At 35.4% G+C, this 17,837-nt stretch overlaps 2 protein-coding genes across 4 annotated transcripts; both read right to left on the bottom strand.

Moving 5' to 3' along the window:
- Positions 1-1,489: 1,489 nt before the first annotated feature.
- Positions 1,490-11,075, bottom strand: slc17a9a (solute carrier family 17 member 9a). 2 transcript variants are annotated; one of them, XM_027166767.2, is made up of 13 exons: positions 10,858-11,075; positions 7,184-7,381; positions 6,651-6,790; positions 5,716-5,815; positions 5,383-5,507; positions 4,978-5,083; positions 4,787-4,883; positions 4,597-4,684; positions 3,983-4,017; positions 3,090-3,205; positions 2,793-2,848; positions 2,576-2,605; positions 1,492-1,971 (listed from the first exon to the last, which is right to left on the bottom strand). In XM_027166767.2, exons 1-13 carry the CDS (start codon positions 10,974-10,976, stop codon positions 1,802-1,804), a joined length of 1,380 nt encoding a protein of 459 aa, XP_027022568.2. In that variant the 5' UTR covers positions 10,977-11,075; the 3' UTR covers positions 1,492-1,801. The 2 variants fall into 2 exon arrangements, with proteins under 2 accessions (XP_027022569.2, XP_027022568.2); XM_027166768.2 differs by lacking the exon at positions 2,793-2,848 and having other exon boundaries at positions 1,490-1,971.
- Positions 11,076-11,865: 790 nt separating this feature from the next.
- Positions 11,866-17,520, bottom strand: gid8a (GID complex subunit 8 homolog a (S. cerevisiae)). 2 transcript variants are annotated; one of them, XM_027167570.2, is made up of 5 exons: positions 17,365-17,520; positions 16,658-16,811; positions 14,707-14,903; positions 14,061-14,258; positions 11,866-13,199 (listed from the first exon to the last, which is right to left on the bottom strand). In XM_027167570.2, the coding sequence occupies exons 2-5, from the start codon at positions 16,776-16,778 to the stop codon at positions 13,026-13,028; spliced, it is 690 nt and encodes a 229-aa protein (XP_027023371.1). In that variant the 5' UTR covers positions 16,779-16,811; positions 17,365-17,520; the 3' UTR covers positions 11,866-13,025. The 2 variants fall into 2 exon arrangements, with proteins under 2 accessions (XP_027023371.1, XP_027023370.1); XM_027167569.2 differs by lacking the exon at positions 17,365-17,520 and adding an exon at positions 16,906-17,280.
- Between the last annotated feature and the right edge of the window lie 317 nt (positions 17,521-17,837).

The following is a 17,837-nucleotide window of genomic DNA, read 5'->3' on the forward strand; positions in this document are numbered from 1 at the left end:
CTTTGCACATGCTGTCTCACATTTCAGTCGATTGCTGTTTTGCACAATCCTTTACAATATCTCAGGTATAACTGCTGCTATAATACTGTGTTCATTCCAGTATTTCTGCACACACAATATTGTTTGAACATACAGTATTTACACTGTTCAGCACTGTTTCTGTTTATTGTCTTTTGTGTATTGTCTTTTTTTGTATTATCTTGTATTTTTTGTTTGCACTGTCTTTTGTCCTGCACTGTCTTGTCTTGTCTTGCACTGTCTGCACCAGTTTGTACAGATGCACTTTATGTGACTAGGACTTACTTACTAAGTCCTTATAGCTCTGTCTTTGTTTTTGTATGTTGTTAATATTTGTTGTATGTTGCAATATGGTCCTGGAGAAATGTTGTCTCATTTCACTGTGCACTGCAACAGCTATATATGGTTGAAATGACAATAAAATCGACTTGACTTGACAACAACCATGCCATAGTCACAGAGATCAAACCTTTCCCTTATTCCAATGTTTGATGTGCACATTAACTAAAACACTTGACCTGTATCTGTATGAATTTATGTGTTGCTGCAATATTACTGGCTGATTGGAATACTGCATAAAAGAGCAGGTTAATAGGTGTTGTGGACAGTGCACACAGACATTTACATTACATACATTTTGTATGATTTAATGTGATGTATAGCACTTCCCTTTACAATATACTAATCATTATACCGTGGGACAAATAAACTATTGAATTTTGAATTGTTGTGAAAAATGAGGACTGCAATACCAGGTAAAGTACCTTATATTCACTGTAAACTGGTGGTGTTTGAAGTATGATTGATGCTTTGTGTTTGCATTGGCCAAATGGCCACATAAGATATTTCAAAAAGATAATAACCCAAAACATACATCCTAATAAAAAAAAGAAATGGTTGTTTTCATATCATGTAGATATATTTTTTGGATTTTTTTATCTTTGTTATTTTGATTTATATATCTTTTTTCTGATGAAAATGTAAATCAGGTATAAAATTTTAATCTCATTTAATCTCCAGTCCAATGAGTATTTAATCTCCTCTAGAGTCTTAGGTTGTTCCTACTAATGCAGGAAAAACGGTGCTATGTTTAATTTGATCCCCTGTGAAAAGCCAAGAGCAAATAAACTAAAATCAACAACATTCGATAAACCAATATGTATTAATAAATAACACAGCTTTAATAATTTCATATATTCATTCATTTTATACCACTTATCCGAACTTCTCGGGTCACGGGGAGCCTGTGCCTATCTCAGGCGTCATCGGGCATCAAGGCAGGATACACCCTGGACGGAGTGCCAACCCATCGCAGGGCACACACACACTCTCATTCACTCACATACTACGGACAATTTTCCAGAGATGCCAATCAACCTACCATGCATGTCTTTGGACCGGGGGAGGAAACCGGAGTACCCGAAGGAAACCCCCGAGGCAAGGGGAGAACATGCAAACTCCACACACACAAGGTGGAGGCGGGAATCGAACCCCCAACCCTGGAGCTGTGAGGCAAATGTGCTAACCACTAAGCCACCGTGACACCCCCCCCCCCCAATACACTTACAATAAACCTAAACCTTAAACCTAAATACACTTACAATAAATATACAAATATACTCATTATGCAAATATCCAAAAACATAATTTATACATTTTATGTTAGATTCACATCAACTGTACAAATGAATCGTAAAAATGTGCAAGTTCATTTTCACTATTTAAAGCCTTTGGAAAATGTATGAAACCGTAGACATTTCTTAGTAAAATGACAACGGTTTATTTAGATGCATGTCACAGGAGACTGATCTACTTGGTCCAGTTGCTTTGCTTCACCAAATATAATAAACACGAATACCCCAAAAAAATTCACCAAAATTAGCTGGCCGAATACAGTCATCCAGGACCCAGTGACCTCGATCAGGTATCCTGAGATGTAAACCATTAATAGACCTATGGAGTGCACAGACATTACAATAAAGTAATCAATCAATCAATCAACCAATTAACCAATTAACAAACAAACAATCAAACAAATGACCTAAAGCATGCTTAAGAAAGAACACACAAAACACTCTCTAACAGAATTTAAATATGATAACTCTGTTAGTCACAAGACATGCACTGATATATATTTATTTTCATAGCTCAGAATAAGACACTGTGATGTTGAATTGACCCTGAAGTCAGAAAATATTATTTGATTTTGTTAAGTATTCAATGGACAAGCTCATGTTCAGTTGAACTATTTCGTTTAGATATTATAGGACCTTAAGGTTATGAGTCTCTGTCTGTGATTTAACATTATTGATCCATAAAGTCTTCATACTCCATAAGGACAAAGCAGAAACAACTGTTAAACTATACTATTTATTTTTAGAAATATTTTAGCATAAAACATATTTTTAATGCCAAACAATATGAAATTACGTATGTTTCGAAACTAGAAATTTATAATACAAGCTTAATTATGAAATCTTCCAGTTTAGGGTATTCTAGATCATTACCTCATGTTTATAACAGGGACTTTTACTTCATCTAAACTTTCTTTACTTACTTGTGAATGCAGCACAAGTGTTCATAATACCTGTATTAAAAAAAAGAAAGAAAAGAGTATATCAATGTAGACAAAAAATTTTTTTAGTGAAAGCAAATACATAAGCAACTGGAATGAATGAGTGCCAAATAAAGTGTTATAAAATGTACTGTTGTACTATGACTAACAAACAATTACTATGCAAAAATATTAGCAAGTGAGTAAATGGCAGACTGACCAAAGAGAGCTCCAGCACACGATGGGGCTAAATCATGCACATTCACAGACACACCACTAGATGGATACAAACGTTCAGCAATATAGTGTTTAGTGTTTAGTGAACGTTATGATTTACATTTATATCAGTAACTAGTTCATTTAAAAAAAAATAGTTCACTTTTAGATTTATTTATTTATTTTTGGATGTTGTTATTATGGAATCTTCTTTAAATTTCAACCAATAGCTATAAAAATTCAATATAAGTGAATACTGTAGAACATAGTATGATAAATGGCTGTGGAACTCAGGTCTGACCTGCTATTGAAGGTGGAAAGGCCAACGGCTGCTGTGACAAAGACCACAGCATGGAGAAATGTGGTAGCCTTACACAACATATAAATGAACATGCTGCCAAGTCCCATTGAGCAGAACTAAACACACACACACACACACACACACACACACACACACACACACACACACACACACACACACACACACACACACACACACACACACACACACACACACACACACACACTGTAAATCTTCCAGCATTGGTGTTTGATATTAAAACATAAAAATAAGTTACATCAGTAATTAACAAAATAGATATAACATGTCACATCAAATCCACAATCACACCCAGATTTGTGTGTAAACTCTTCTCAGTTAGGCATTTTAAGTATTCATTACTAGGAAACTACAGTGCAAAAACATTTGTGAAGCTTTAAGGGAAATAAATAGATAGATAGATAGATAGATAGATAGATAGATAGATAGATAGATAGATAGATAGATAGATAGATAGATAGATAGATAGATAGATAGATAGATAGATAGATAGATAGATGGATGGATGGATGGATGGATGGATGGATGAGAAAAGAGATCTTAATTAACATAATGTATTACACAACAATGAATCACAAGCACATTCTTAAAGCGATAATTACCTAGGTGTGGTCAAGCATATTCAGCTAAAACCTGTAGCCAAACCAGTCCTTAGTGTATAAGGTTCACAGAAGAGCTTTTTGTGGTTTAAATGCTTACTGTCTGTGTGTCTGTGTGCAAGTTAGATCTTGACAAACAATAGATGATGATGATGATGATGATAATAATAATAATAGAAGAAGAAGAAGAAGAAGAAGAAGAAGAAGAAGAAGAAGAAGAAGAAGAAAAGTATAATAATATTTGTTTATCCTTACCTGCATTAATTTTCTGACTGTAGCTGTACCAAACCCTATGTGAACACAAATGCATTATCAACTTTATGCTTATATGACTTAGCAACATGTCTTAGTAATATATATTATTTCTAAATGTTCTTTAGAAATACAGTTAAGTTCTATATGTACTCATATATACTGTATTTCTAAATACATTTAAGAAACTTAAAGAAGACTCTTGAGTGATACAATAGACAACTGTTCATCTTGCCCTGAGGAAAAAATTGACTCTACTCTCTAAATGCTCTCTATTCTGTCAGAGAGTGACAACAGTCGATTTTGTGCCATTGTGAGCTCATGTATGTGGAAAAGGTTTCTCCTTATTCTCATTGTGACACAGCATGAACAGAAAAGCGGTTGACTTGTTCATCATGTATAAACTGTAGGAATCATGCGTTAGCTTTCATCGTAGCCACTTGGTAGCTGTGAAGTGACAGGGAAGTTATCGAGTGGGTGTCACAGGCATGAGGAAAATTGGGTAAACAATTGGGTAAAAAATTGCGTGAAGGGAATAATTGGTAACAGAGAAAAAGGTTAATTCATGTGTTATTTAAAACAGTGAATTAAGACAGAAAAGCGAAAAAAATGTTCACCTTCTTTGATGAGATGGTCTGACAAACAGCCTCCAAGCAATGACAAAGGCAGGGCCACAAGCCAGGGGATCACATTAAACACCCAGTCCTGTATTAACCCCAATTAGCATCACATAGTGATACCAAGAAAAAAGAAGTTTAAAGTCATTTTGGATGAAAACACAATGAAAGGTCTCAAAGACTTAGTTACCTTTGAATGAGGATATGTCTCTTTGAAGAATGTTGGTAGCCATGACAGAAGTGTGAAATGTGTACTGCTGTGGCAAAGATGTGCAATAATTACAGCCCTGAGATAAAAAAAAAGAGACAGGAAATGTTGTATGGCTACATTCTCAAGCATGTAAGCACAACAAAAAAAGGTGTTTAGTAGTTTTAACGCACCACACACTGGGCTGCTTTAAAAGATGATACCAACATGTCTGTGAAATTGGTGCTTGAAATGTAGCACCAGAGTTTCTCCATAAAGAATTAAATGTGTCTGTTGGTCCTGTATAGTTACAATGAACACAAAAATCAAATATCTGTAAGACTTAAGACTAAACCACCTATACCTAAGTGTTATTGGCTATTACAAAATTAACAATTGATTGCCAATGAAACAAACAGCAGTAACTAGCTCAATCACAACAGAACAAGAATACCTTAATATAAACTTGAATAAGCTATGGGTTAAGTGAATTACAACTGGTATCCAAGTTTGTTAGAGTTTCTCAAAGGATCTTCTCATCTTTCAAACGCTGAGCAAAAAATGAGAAAAACCTCTCAATACTTTGTAGTGAACTGTACCTCTGAGTAGCCATCTCCATACACAGCAGGCCCATAGTATGGAGAGGAAACAAGGTCCATATAACACAATTTCCCAGCCATACCACTCCAGCATGATAGATCCCAGTCCTCCCACCATCAGCATACTGATCCAACAAGAAAAAAAAAGTGTTAGCAAAGTGGCTGAACTAAATATGTCTACACTTAAATTTACTTGACATTGCTTAGGAGAACCATCCAATTAACATGTCTATAAAATTTGACTGGTGAAAAAAGGAAACTAAAAGAAATCTTTGTGATTTCTTACTTACTTTTTCCTATGAGTGTGTATAATTGTATTTCATGTGCACTCACCCCAGGTAGCTGCCACAGCCTAATGTACTCATCAAAAAACCCCTCTCTCCCTCAGCCACACGCTGTGCACAGATGCTGTTTAGAGAGGGATAGTGCACACCTACAACACAAGAGCAGGGATTATACAACCTCAGTTACAGCATTACACCATAAAACATTATTGCAATATTAACCTGTCAGCACTAATTGGATAAATTTGTAACATGCTGTGTATTAGTTCACCATAAACATAAATACATACAATCATAATTTATATAGTGAAAATGTACCTTTATTTACAAAAGATCAGTTGCAGTTTGTTGTAAAAACACACAGACTTGTCTCATTATGTTAAATGCCATATTTTTAAAATGAAAATGAAATTTTTAGTGTTAGATTCGTTGTTAAACATTCAATAGCCCTGACTGTTTACTCTTGGTTTGAACACTGGGTTTTGCCTTTGAACACTGCATTTGTTGTTTAAATGGATAAACCAAAAGGAAGAAGAGAGAGATGTCTATAAAAGAAAAGCAAGCGGGTTTGATGCTGAGAAAAGAATGAAAGTCAATCAGTCATTGCACAAGCAATATGTGTATAGTCAATAACAAATGTGGAATGTCGAGAAAAAGAAATAATTCGCTGGTGTACTTAAAGCAGACATAGAACAGGTCGGGCAAGGAAGGAAAACTACAGCACTTGAAAGGAAGAACAAATAATTCTGTGTACAATCATTTTTGAATGCCATTCTACCTTTCTCTCACTCTCTTTCTCTCTCTCTCTATCTCTCTCTCTCTCTCTCTCTCGCTCTCTCTCTCTCTCTCTCTCTCTCTCTCACACACACACACACACACACACACACACACACACACACACACACACACACACACACACACACACACACACACACACACACAAACACAAACACACACACGATTTTGTATTTTTCATCCGCTCACCTTGCAGCACACCCATCATGAACCTGCCTACCATGATGGTAATGAGTGATGGGAATCCCATGTTGACCAGAAGAGTAGTTAGTCCTGTCATAACTGCCCAGGAAATTGTGGAAATGATCAGGACTATCTCTCCACCAATTCTGTTAAAGCATTTGCAACATTTGAAATCATGCATTACAAGTGATTACTGAGAAGACCAGATTTAAGATTTAAACTCTGTGTGTGTGTGTGTGTGTGTGTGTGTGTGTGTGTGTGTGTGTGTGTGTGTGTGTGTGTGTGTGTGTGTGTGTGTGTGTGTGTGTGTGTGTGTGAGAGAGAGAGAGAGAGAGAGAGAGAGAGAGAGAGAGAGAGAGAGAGAGAGAGAGAGAGTGTACAAAAAATCTAACAGTGTGTAACATATGTTACAGTATGTATGCAGCACACACACATACACACACATCCTATCTGTTCATTTATTTGAATCACCATACAGTTTTCTTATAAATAATATGTACATTATGTGTGTCACCTGTTATGTAAACTATGTTACCTACTTATCACTGGCATGGCCTCCTAACACTTGTGTGAAGCAATAGCCCCAATAAAAGACGCCCAGCACCAATCCAGACTCCATTTTGTTCCATCCAAATTGCATCGCCATAGACGCTGCACAAACTGGCACAGCCATTCGTGCCCAATAGAGAAGACAGGTAACCAACAATAGCATCAGAGTCCATGTCCGCACAAGTGACCTACAGCAAGCAGCAAATAGATTTATTTTAATCAACTATAATGCTACAATTGGTTGCCATTTCCCCTTCCATATACTACTACTACTCCTTCTACTACTACTACTACTACTACTACTACTAATAATAATAATAATAATAATAATAATAATTCATAAAAATGAGCAAAAATTATATAATACAATAAGCAGATAATAAAACATAAATAAGCATTAAACACAAACATTTAAACTTTCTAATAGCAGAAAATATTTATCTTTGTTTTAACAAAAACAATTCACATTAGAACTATTACATTTTGTTTACTGCAACTCTGCACTTGCATTAACAACATCATAAGGTATAAAAATATAATTGCACCCATTATTAATAAACACACAAATAAATAAATAAATAAATAAATAAATAAATAAATAAATAAATAATAATAATAATAATAATAATAATAATAATAATAATAATAATAATAATAATAATAATAATAATAATTCATTGCCATCTATTACCAAATCCAAAGACAATTCAACACAAAAGAGAGGGGTGTATAATTCAGGTAATGGATAATAACAGCAGATTTAAGCATTCCTTAATCATACATCAAGCAAAATTCGGACAATAATAAAAAGGGGTTTACAGAAACAGGTTGAAGGTAAATGGTGAAGTAGTTTTCATTGCATTAGTAACTTTGAGCAAAAATATACCAAAAATAACAAAAATATAAGTCAATACTTTAATTAACTTACTTATAGTTTCTAGCTGGGAATCTACAGAACTGAGAAAATTAAACACTCCTTGCCATGTTTCAAGCTGTTCATAGTTCATAGTTCATGCTGTTCAGAGTTGCTTCTTACTTCCAGACTCATGCTAATGCAGCTTTGAGTTCCCAGGAACAACAATTTGTGTATGCTGCCTTGGCATTGGTCTCAAATTTTAGCAGTCTCAAATTGTATGGGGAAGAGATCTCATGCTCAGACTGGGCTGCAAAACCGCTTTAGACCCAGGAGTAGGAATAAAAGATTTAGACCCAAGCACCCCAAACCTGATCAGCCTGTTAATCGTAAATGTTCATGACGCACAACAGTGGATAAGTGGAGTAAGACACTCAGAAAGCTGTTTCAGTCTCTGTCTCAGTGGAAATTGTTGATTCATGCAGTGAATGTTCTCAGACTTCAACAGACACCTCCTTATAATGAGGTTTCAGAAACTGCTAATCTCCAGGGAATTTTTGTGTCTTTACTTCAATGCAGATGCATTGTCATTCTGCTGAGATCTTTTGATTTTGCCTCAGGTATGGCACATTCCTCCACAACTAGAGGTGGTCTTGTCGCAAATGACCAGAGAGATTTGGCACTAAACTTATTTTTGCCTGTGGATTTGAGCATTTTATCTTACCTCAACTTACAACAACTAATAATATTCACTTTTCCTTAAACATGATTAGGTTTGTTTTTATACGTTCAGTTGTCATTTTCAGTAAGGGTACTGCATGGTATGTAGAGTAGGTGAGAAGGTACAAACTCCACAAGCATCAGAAAAAGGTGAGGGAGGAAAGAAAACAAGATTAGAATATTCAAAACAAAACAAAAAGGAATTTAAAAGTAAAATGAGAATGAAGCAAACAATAACACCACTGTCAAACCATGACAGGCTTGGTTCCTGTTGTCATTAGTAACACAAGTCTTTCAAATAGCACAGCTTGTCATTGTACTGAGAAACCTGAAAGCATAGATTTCTCTGCCCTGAAGACTTCTCCATGGTGCAAAACAACATACAACATACTTGTTACAAAGCACTGACAGCTGAGACTCCTTCCATGAATGTGAAATGTAGGTCTCATTACAAAAACTTCACATTAATGATCATATGTTTTTTTAATCTAATTCACTGCCTTTCAATTAGGTTAGTTTTATTTGTATAGCAATTTTAACAATGAATATTGTTGCAACAGTGTGTTTGGGCCCTGTGATGGGTTAGCAATCCATCCAGGGTGTATCCTGCCTTGATGCCTGATGACGCCTGATCAGGCGTCATCAGGCTCCCCGTGGCTCCCCGTGACCCGAGAAGTTTGAATAAGCGGTAGAAAATGAATGAATGAATGAATGAATGAATATTGTTGCAAAGCACATATACAGGAAAATAATAATTCGGAATAAAAATTATACAATTATTTATTTATTATATATTTTCCAAATGAGCCAGAGGCAACAGAGGGCATGGAAACAGAGATGTGTAAATAAAAAATCTGGCTATTATTAGTCTTGGATTATGTAGCACATCTGTCATACAAGTCATTATGCTGTTAATGTTGAAATTATAACATTAATATTCTAACATATTTTCTGATGTATTATTTTTTTAACTGCTCACAGTAGTGGACATTATTTAACAAAGAACATAGTTTTATTTTACCTTTATGGAAGGAGTCACAAGTGTTTTTAACACTTTTTACATGGGAGTTAATTCCTGTTATTGATAATATTCTAGTAGCTACTGTGAGTACATTGCCTTTACATTATCTCTTTATTTCTCTCTGAATTTTAATGAGACATTTAATATAACAATGAGTTTTATAACAATTGCATAACTGTAAACAGTTAAAAATCATAATGTGCTTTCATTAATAATTTATATTTGTGAACAAATATTTGTGGTATAAAAGAATACTATCTGAAAACTCAAAAACTACTCAAAATACTCAATTTAAAAATGTGTGTTTATTTCTTTATTTGTTTATCGATAACATTATTATACTTCTATTTACTTCTGGCTGTTCAACTAATTGCAAGAGAGTAAAAAGGGGGTTATTTCTCAAGCATGCGGCAAGAGTTCAGGATTCCTGAAAACCTCGAAAATCCTGAAAAACTGCAAACACACTGAAATATTATCATTGTTGTTGTTGTTGTTGTTGTTGTTAATAATAATAATAATAATAATAATAATAATAATAATAATAATAATAATAATAATAATGATGATGATAACTGGCTTCAACCTAATCACCTCCCCCACCACCTCCCATCCCATCAACTCTATCTCCCTCTCTCTCTCTCCCTCTCTCTCTCTCTCCCTCTCTCTATTTCTCTCACTCACTCACACACACACACACACACACACACACACACACACACACACAATATTGAAACCATTTGTGCAGTTATAATGTAGGCCTATATATACACCACACACACCAAACGTTGTTTGAATTAAATACACATTTGTTGTTCTTTATAATCATGTATTATATCCCGTTCTTTCCTACTTGGCAAAGTGTCAACCTAAGCGTAGAGACCTAGACATTAACATGACACCAGACTCTCTTTGCATACACATGCACTTCATGAAAAAATCTACCCCGTGACAGCTCAACTACAGTAGAACAGATAGAGTATTAAATCACTATTCTGTCTAAAAAAACCTAATTGTCTTTTACAATTGTAAATTGGGCTTCAGATTTTTTTTTTGTATTAGCTATAACTGACCTGGGCCATAGTCCCGAAGTTTCGTTCACTGTTCCTGGTCTCTCTGGCTCGCCCTCGCGCTCATCTTCACAGATGTTTTTAACCAGATGTGAAGTGACGCTTTCTGATTTATGTTCCATTCAGTTCCATGAACTTCCATTCACTGCGTTCAACCGATGAAACCAGCTAAATAAAGTTAGTAGATTGAGAAAGCATCTGTTCGGGAGTGTCTCTAAACACGAAAGACAGGTAGGGCAGGACGTCGGAGCCGCAAATTTGCATATTTTAATATTGATGAAGCATGGAGCGTAAAAGAGGCAGGGTACATGCACTGTTCCGAATTCAAAGAAAATCTTTATTGTACCTAAACATCTGATGAGCTATAAACATAACCATATATAAAATATAACTAGTACACAGTAATTTTGTTAAGCCAAACACAGCAGTGTTATGTTTGTAGTATATAGCTTTACTTTTTTTGAATGCATATTTTTATTTTGAATAAGTAAAACGTTTTTCATGGCAAATCTAACGTTATCTAAAACTATTAGAAGGTGGCTTTAATTTCAAAATTTTATTTTTGAAACTGATCCAGTTTTATTGATGTACTGTACTTTATAGCAGCCATTGACCAGATGAGACTACATTGATTATTTATAATTAGAACTTTAAAAGTCTAAACAAAAAAAAGTTTTTATATATATTAAAAAACAGAAGTGGAAATGTCTTAAAGTAAAAGCATTCGATTTCCATAATACGCAAGCAAAGTATAAATACTGAAAAACATCTGTTAAAGTCCCCCAAAACTTCTTAACCATTTTTTTTTATCAGAGCTTCAAGTGTAGTAGCAAAGCCCCATTTTTAGCATTTATAGTTTGGTGTGCAAGCTTCTGAACTGAATTTGGAGATTGAGAATGCCAGAATGTGAGAACTGCATGACTCACATGAACTACAGGTTGGAGCTTACATTTGCATACTCATGCCCAAAACTCTGATAAAGTATGTGACCTCAAAGAGACAAAATACACATTTTGTTTCAAAGAAATACTTTATTGTACCTGAAAATTTTAATTTAAAAACAGGAGAGGCTGAAGAATGCATTGTTGAATAAATAATGTAAAAATTACAACTATAAATAAACTCCAGTAGCACGTAAAAATCTAAAATAAAAAGGGTGATGAAGTAAATAGCCTTTAAGAATACATGAATTTAAAATACAAAAGCTTATGTTGTGAAAATCTAAAAAAAAATAAATTAAAGAAAAAAAAAAACACCATTCACCTGAAATGTTACTTTTCTTATTCACCATTTGAGCAGGCTCATTTTCATTCCATGTAAAAATACAAGGATAGTCTCTCTCTCTCACTCTCTCTAACACACATACACACACACACCTTAGCCTAGTCAACCAACACAAGGCACAGCAGAAATTCCATGCAGAAAACTGTACCTCCAACAACACACCAATTGTAAAAAACATAAATTCATACAAATTAAGTGTTGACTCCCAGCATGTAACAATTATTGAAACTTTCCATATAGAAAATGACTTAAGTTTATCACTCTGATAACAATTAACAGTGTAACCAACAGGCCTCTACAATCAAATTTCAGTTCTTTGGGCTTTGAGTAAATATAGCCTCCATTCCAGCCTGAGGTACACAAGAACTGTTTTAAGTATCAGTGGTGTTATAAAAAAAAACTTGCTAGCTTATTTGGACATCAGTTCAAATTTATTTTTTTACATACCAATTTTCTGAAAATCGATTTCTAATAATAATTAACTTGCCTCGATTCATGCGAGTTTTTGCCTTTAAATCAAACTGTTTGACCAATTTTACGCTTCTTGTTTAGCCATAAAAGCAGCACTGAGTTAATTGAATATAAATTAAAAATAAAATAATATTACATTAAAAAAAAAAAGATGAAGTGGATAGTTGCAAATAAAAGAAAAATGGAATAAAATTATTTTCCATTCTGCAAATGGATGTCCAGCTAATTTCATTTCTGATATATTTATTTTGATTAGCATATTTGCTTTCAAAATATAATACAATATACAGTTAAGTTAGTCCTCTTTTAGGAGATGCAAACAAATTCGTATTCATATATATGGTCCATTCACTGACTGTTTATAAATAGGGGGAAATGTTACAGTATGGCACGGATGTCCAGGTTTTTGCCAGTTCTTACTTGGGATCTTCAATTGTGCCCTTACTAAGGTCTGTCATTTTGGGGTATTTGACTTTTTTCTGGTCAAGTTCATTCTGTGCCCACAATAAGAGCTTCAGCAGCTTGGCCAGTTTTGGTGTTGACTCCCTGTTCTCATAGTCCAGTACTGCCTGGTTTACCTCACTCCAAACCTGTAAGAGGAGACACAAAATCATGCCATCTTGTGGATAAGAACCAGAACACATTTCTCAAATTCATATTCAGTTAACAAGACCAAAACCTAGTCTCTCTTCTTTATTTATTCATGTTTTTTTTAAAAAAAGGAAAACACACTTTTTATTTAGGCCCCCAACCAATTTTTAGATCCTAAAATTATTGGACAAACTAACAATTATATATTAAATAGTAAACTTGGCTGCAAATACTTTGAGGTCTAGAACTTATAGGACAACTTTTGATGGCCTGACCCGGCATTTGTTACAGCTATCTTCAATTCCTACTTATGTTTAACGACTCAAAACACTCCACCTCTCCACCTTAAAAAAAGTCTTTTAAATTGTGCTTCATGGCATTTTCATTCTATGCTTTGAATCACAGTTGATTTCTGTGGCCTTATGGGTCTTTTGGTGATTATGAGCTCACCTTAATATGATGGCTATCTTCTCTAGCTGTGACAGGTTTAATATTGAAAGCTAGCAAATCCAAATGCAAATCAACTCCAGACCTTTAACTGTTTACTAAAAAAATGAGGCAATGACAAGCATCTGAGCCTGGAACAGATGGCCAATATATTGTCCAATAAATTTGTTGTCCCCCCAAAAAAACAGGGGCACAAGTGAGGTAATGTTTTTATAATAACCTCTAATCTTCTGAGAAGGCTTTCCAAAAACTATATGGCCAAAAGTAGCCTATGTTACCCCTCACAAGAGACCTAAACATATTCCAGTATGGCACATGTTTGGGACTCTTGTGAGGGGTAACATACTTTTGGCCATATAGTGTATAACACACACATACACCCTCCCTCTTACTCACACAAAAACACTTCTTACCTTCTGTCGCTGCATCATGTTAAGAAGGTCTCCGAAAGGTGACTCTTCTGGGTTGTCAAATGCAAGCAGGGCCAGAGTTCTCTCCATCTCAGTCAGACACTCTCTGCTCTCCTCACCTTGTTCAGCCAATTGTGACTGTGCAAACTCCAGTGCAGCCTCCGTCTCCCGCAGACGGATAAGCTCAATCAAATGCTGTTGCTGCATGAGGAAAATATATTTTAGTGCCATTGACTAACTCACTTTCAGAAACCAAGATGGCAAAAGGTCATACTACAGTTCACCCTTCTATTTAAGGTTCTTTTATCTGTAATTTATTAAAACAATTGTGTGATGATCTACAGCTTATATAAACAAATAAACAGAAAAGATTTATATAAGTATTTATTTATATAAATAACTAGCTAATAATAAGATAGCTAATAATAGCTAATAACTAATTGTAGCAAAAAAGTAAAATGCATTGTGTTGACCAACAAAAAATAGACTATTTAATGTACAAATATTCTCCATCTTGTATGCTGTATACACACTCTAATGTGATTTTTTTTTTAAATTCACTCCATTACTACTTGTTGTAAGATAAGGATTCTGTACTGGGCCTTTGATCCTTGAGCTTGTTGTTCACGATAAAGACTAGCATGTTTACCTGAAGATGGAAATACAGATATCGGTTGGTGTCCAAGAGTTCTGGATGAAGGCTGTTTATAAGAGAAATGGCCTCCTGAATTTGCCCTTTCAGTATCATCTCCCTGATCTTTATTCTCTCATCAAGGGAGTCCAGATCCACACTGGGCTCAATGCCTGACTCCATCCGGAACTTCTCTGCAGCCTCCTTAAATCCCTCTGTGAAACACAAACACCTATTAATCAAGCTGTCATTTATTTTCATCCTACTAATGTATGACTGATGAAACTGATGAAAGTTATGAGCTCAACACCATGTGGTAATCTGCAAAAACTGTCAAATGTTGCTATGGCTGAATTGTACCATAAACAACCAGTTTTGACAAAAATGGAGCTTTTCTGCCAATAACATTCAATAATATCTGTACTTTAGGATTACAAATGTTATACAAAAATGATATAGAATTAATTTTGTAGGTTATTTTGGAACCTTGTCTTGGTGATCTACCAATAAGGAATCCGGCAATTAGCAAGTTTAACACAGTGATGAGAAAAAAAAGCTGCCTAAACCAATGCTATCCAGGTGTAAATATCTCATGATCTCATCCCATTTTGGACAGGTGCTTTTGGAACCCCACAGTGGAAGAGAGTTTTGCTGGCAATCAGACATTGGCTGTCAAAAAGTTTGTAATGAGCAGTAGTACTGTGCCAAAACAAAGAAGCAAGCAGACACATCCTGTACAGATAATATCTGAGAGTTTAAAAATGTTTAAATAAACCTAATAAAAATACATTAATAATAATTAGACATTTAACCAAAGGAATTGATTGAATCTTCTTTAAAAAGATTTAACTTAAATGTAATTGATGAGTGACATTTATCACAGGTGATTTGGAAGATGCATTTCGTTCTGTGATGATAACACTGTGAATGTATAATTTCTAGTCAACACCTTGAACTCTCATTTTCCTTAAACCATTTTTTTGTTTTGGCAGAGTGCAGGGAGCATTATTTTGCTGAAAAAAACTTCTGCCATTAGGGAACACTGTTTGCATTAAGGGGTGAATCTGGTCTGCAACCATATTTATGCAGGTGGTGTGTGTCAAAATAACATCCGCATGAATGCCAGAACTCAAGCCTTCCCAGGAGAACAGAGCATCACCCAGAGGGCATCCTCTGTCAAAGCCAGAATTAATTATTATTATTATTATTTTTTTAAGCAAGCTGTGCTACAGTAGCCCTTCTTTTAAGTTAGACCAGACAGGCTAGCCACTACAGAATAGGAACACCCCAGAAGACCTACTGCTTTGGAAGTGCTCTGATCCAGTTGTCTACCCATCACAATTCAACCCTTGTCAGTTACTCAGATCCATTCACTTGCCCATTTTTCCTGCGTCCAACACGGTTACTGCTTAATATACACACATCAGGAATAACATTATGACCACTGACAGGTGACATGAATAACACTGATTATCTCTTCATCACGGCTCCTGATACTGGGTGAGACATGTTAGGTATTCTTAGATGGCTCTGGCCTCTTTCAGCAGGATAATGTGCCCTGCCATAATGCAATTATGGTTCAGGAATGGTATGAGGAGCACAACAACGAGTTTGAGGAGTTGACTTGGCCTCCAAATGCCCTGTATCTCAGTCCAATCCAGCGTCTGCGGTACGTTTTGAACAAACAAGTTTAATCCACAGAGGCTCTGCTTTGCAACTTACAGGACTTAAAGGATCTTAGTACCAGATACCACAGCACACTTTAAACAGGGGTTCAGTGGAGTCCTTATGAAGGTGGTCATCATGTTGTGCCTGATAGGTGTCTCTCATCCCTTGACAGGTGCCATTGTACGAAGATAACGACTGCTATTCACTGAATTCACCTGTCACTGGATTTGTTGTTATGGCTCATTGGTGTATACTGTAATTTATTATATAGCAAATTACACAAAGTATATAGCTTACATACCAGTTACTAAATAATTCATGATGAGGCGGTTCATATCTGCTCTCTGGATGTGCACATTATTCAGTTTCTCCATCCAATCCTCCTTCGTGATATCTTCAGGCTTTTCCGAATAACTCATCATGGATCCGTCAACGGAGTCGTTTCTCCTATAAAACTGCAATTCAAGTCGAAACAGAACGCACTTAAATAACGAGCCATGTTGAAAGAAACGCTTCTGCTGTAAAGTTATGTGACACCCTTTTAAGGACCTGAGACATCTGGGATTTCTTTTCATGTGCATGCAACAGTTGGTCAGCAGCGAATGAACGAATGAAAAAGCAGCTACAGCAACGTGAGGCGGCGTTTCGTGTTTTCGCGCTGTTTTCAGACTCGTATCGTTGTTCAGCTTAACACGAATTTACTACACTTCAGGACAACCCATTTTACACCCAAAATTAGAATCACAAAGAAAGGTTTAACTCTTTTAAAAGAGATTTGCGTCGACGCAAACAATTAGATGTTTTTTCTCGGTAGCGAACATAATAATGGCGGCCTCGAGAGGAAGCAAAACAATCGAGCCTGCAACTTAAAACGACTGACACTGAAATGACATAAAGAAGCCCCAGATTACCTGAAACGAAACGCAAGTGCAGATAAATAATAATGATGACCGTTCGTTTATTTTGACTAAATATGTAAAGAGAGTTTATTTACGTTTAAATACTTACAAAATAAGTATTGGCGATGACTGTGGGCCTGAGGCTGAAATCGCGCGATAAAACAACGCGTTCAGAACGAGAATTCAGAGGAACGACGTGATTGGGTAGAACAGTGATGTCATGGTTGCTGTGGCAGAGATGTTTAGGTTGCCAAAGCCTTTGTGAATCTTTACTTCGTTTTTTCGGAAGCTTTATTCGCCAACTGCGCAGACACACAAGGAGTTTGTTGAGGTTTTTAACCGGTGTTCTTGGTACATATATACATACATAAAATATACACACATGTGAATCTTTACATTATTTCTTCGGAATAGAATCAACTATTTATTCGCCAACTGTGCTCAGATACACAAGGAGTTTGTTGAGGTTGTTAAGGTGCTCTTGGTACATATATAAATACATACATACATACATACATACATACATACATACATACATACATACATACATACATACATACATACATACATACATATCTTGCA

The sequence above is a fragment of the Tachysurus fulvidraco genome, chromosome 14 (assembly GCF_022655615.1).
Source record: "Tachysurus fulvidraco isolate hzauxx_2018 chromosome 14, HZAU_PFXX_2.0, whole genome shotgun sequence".
In the NCBI taxonomy this organism is placed as follows: Eukaryota; Metazoa; Chordata; class Actinopteri; order Siluriformes; family Bagridae; genus Tachysurus; species Tachysurus fulvidraco.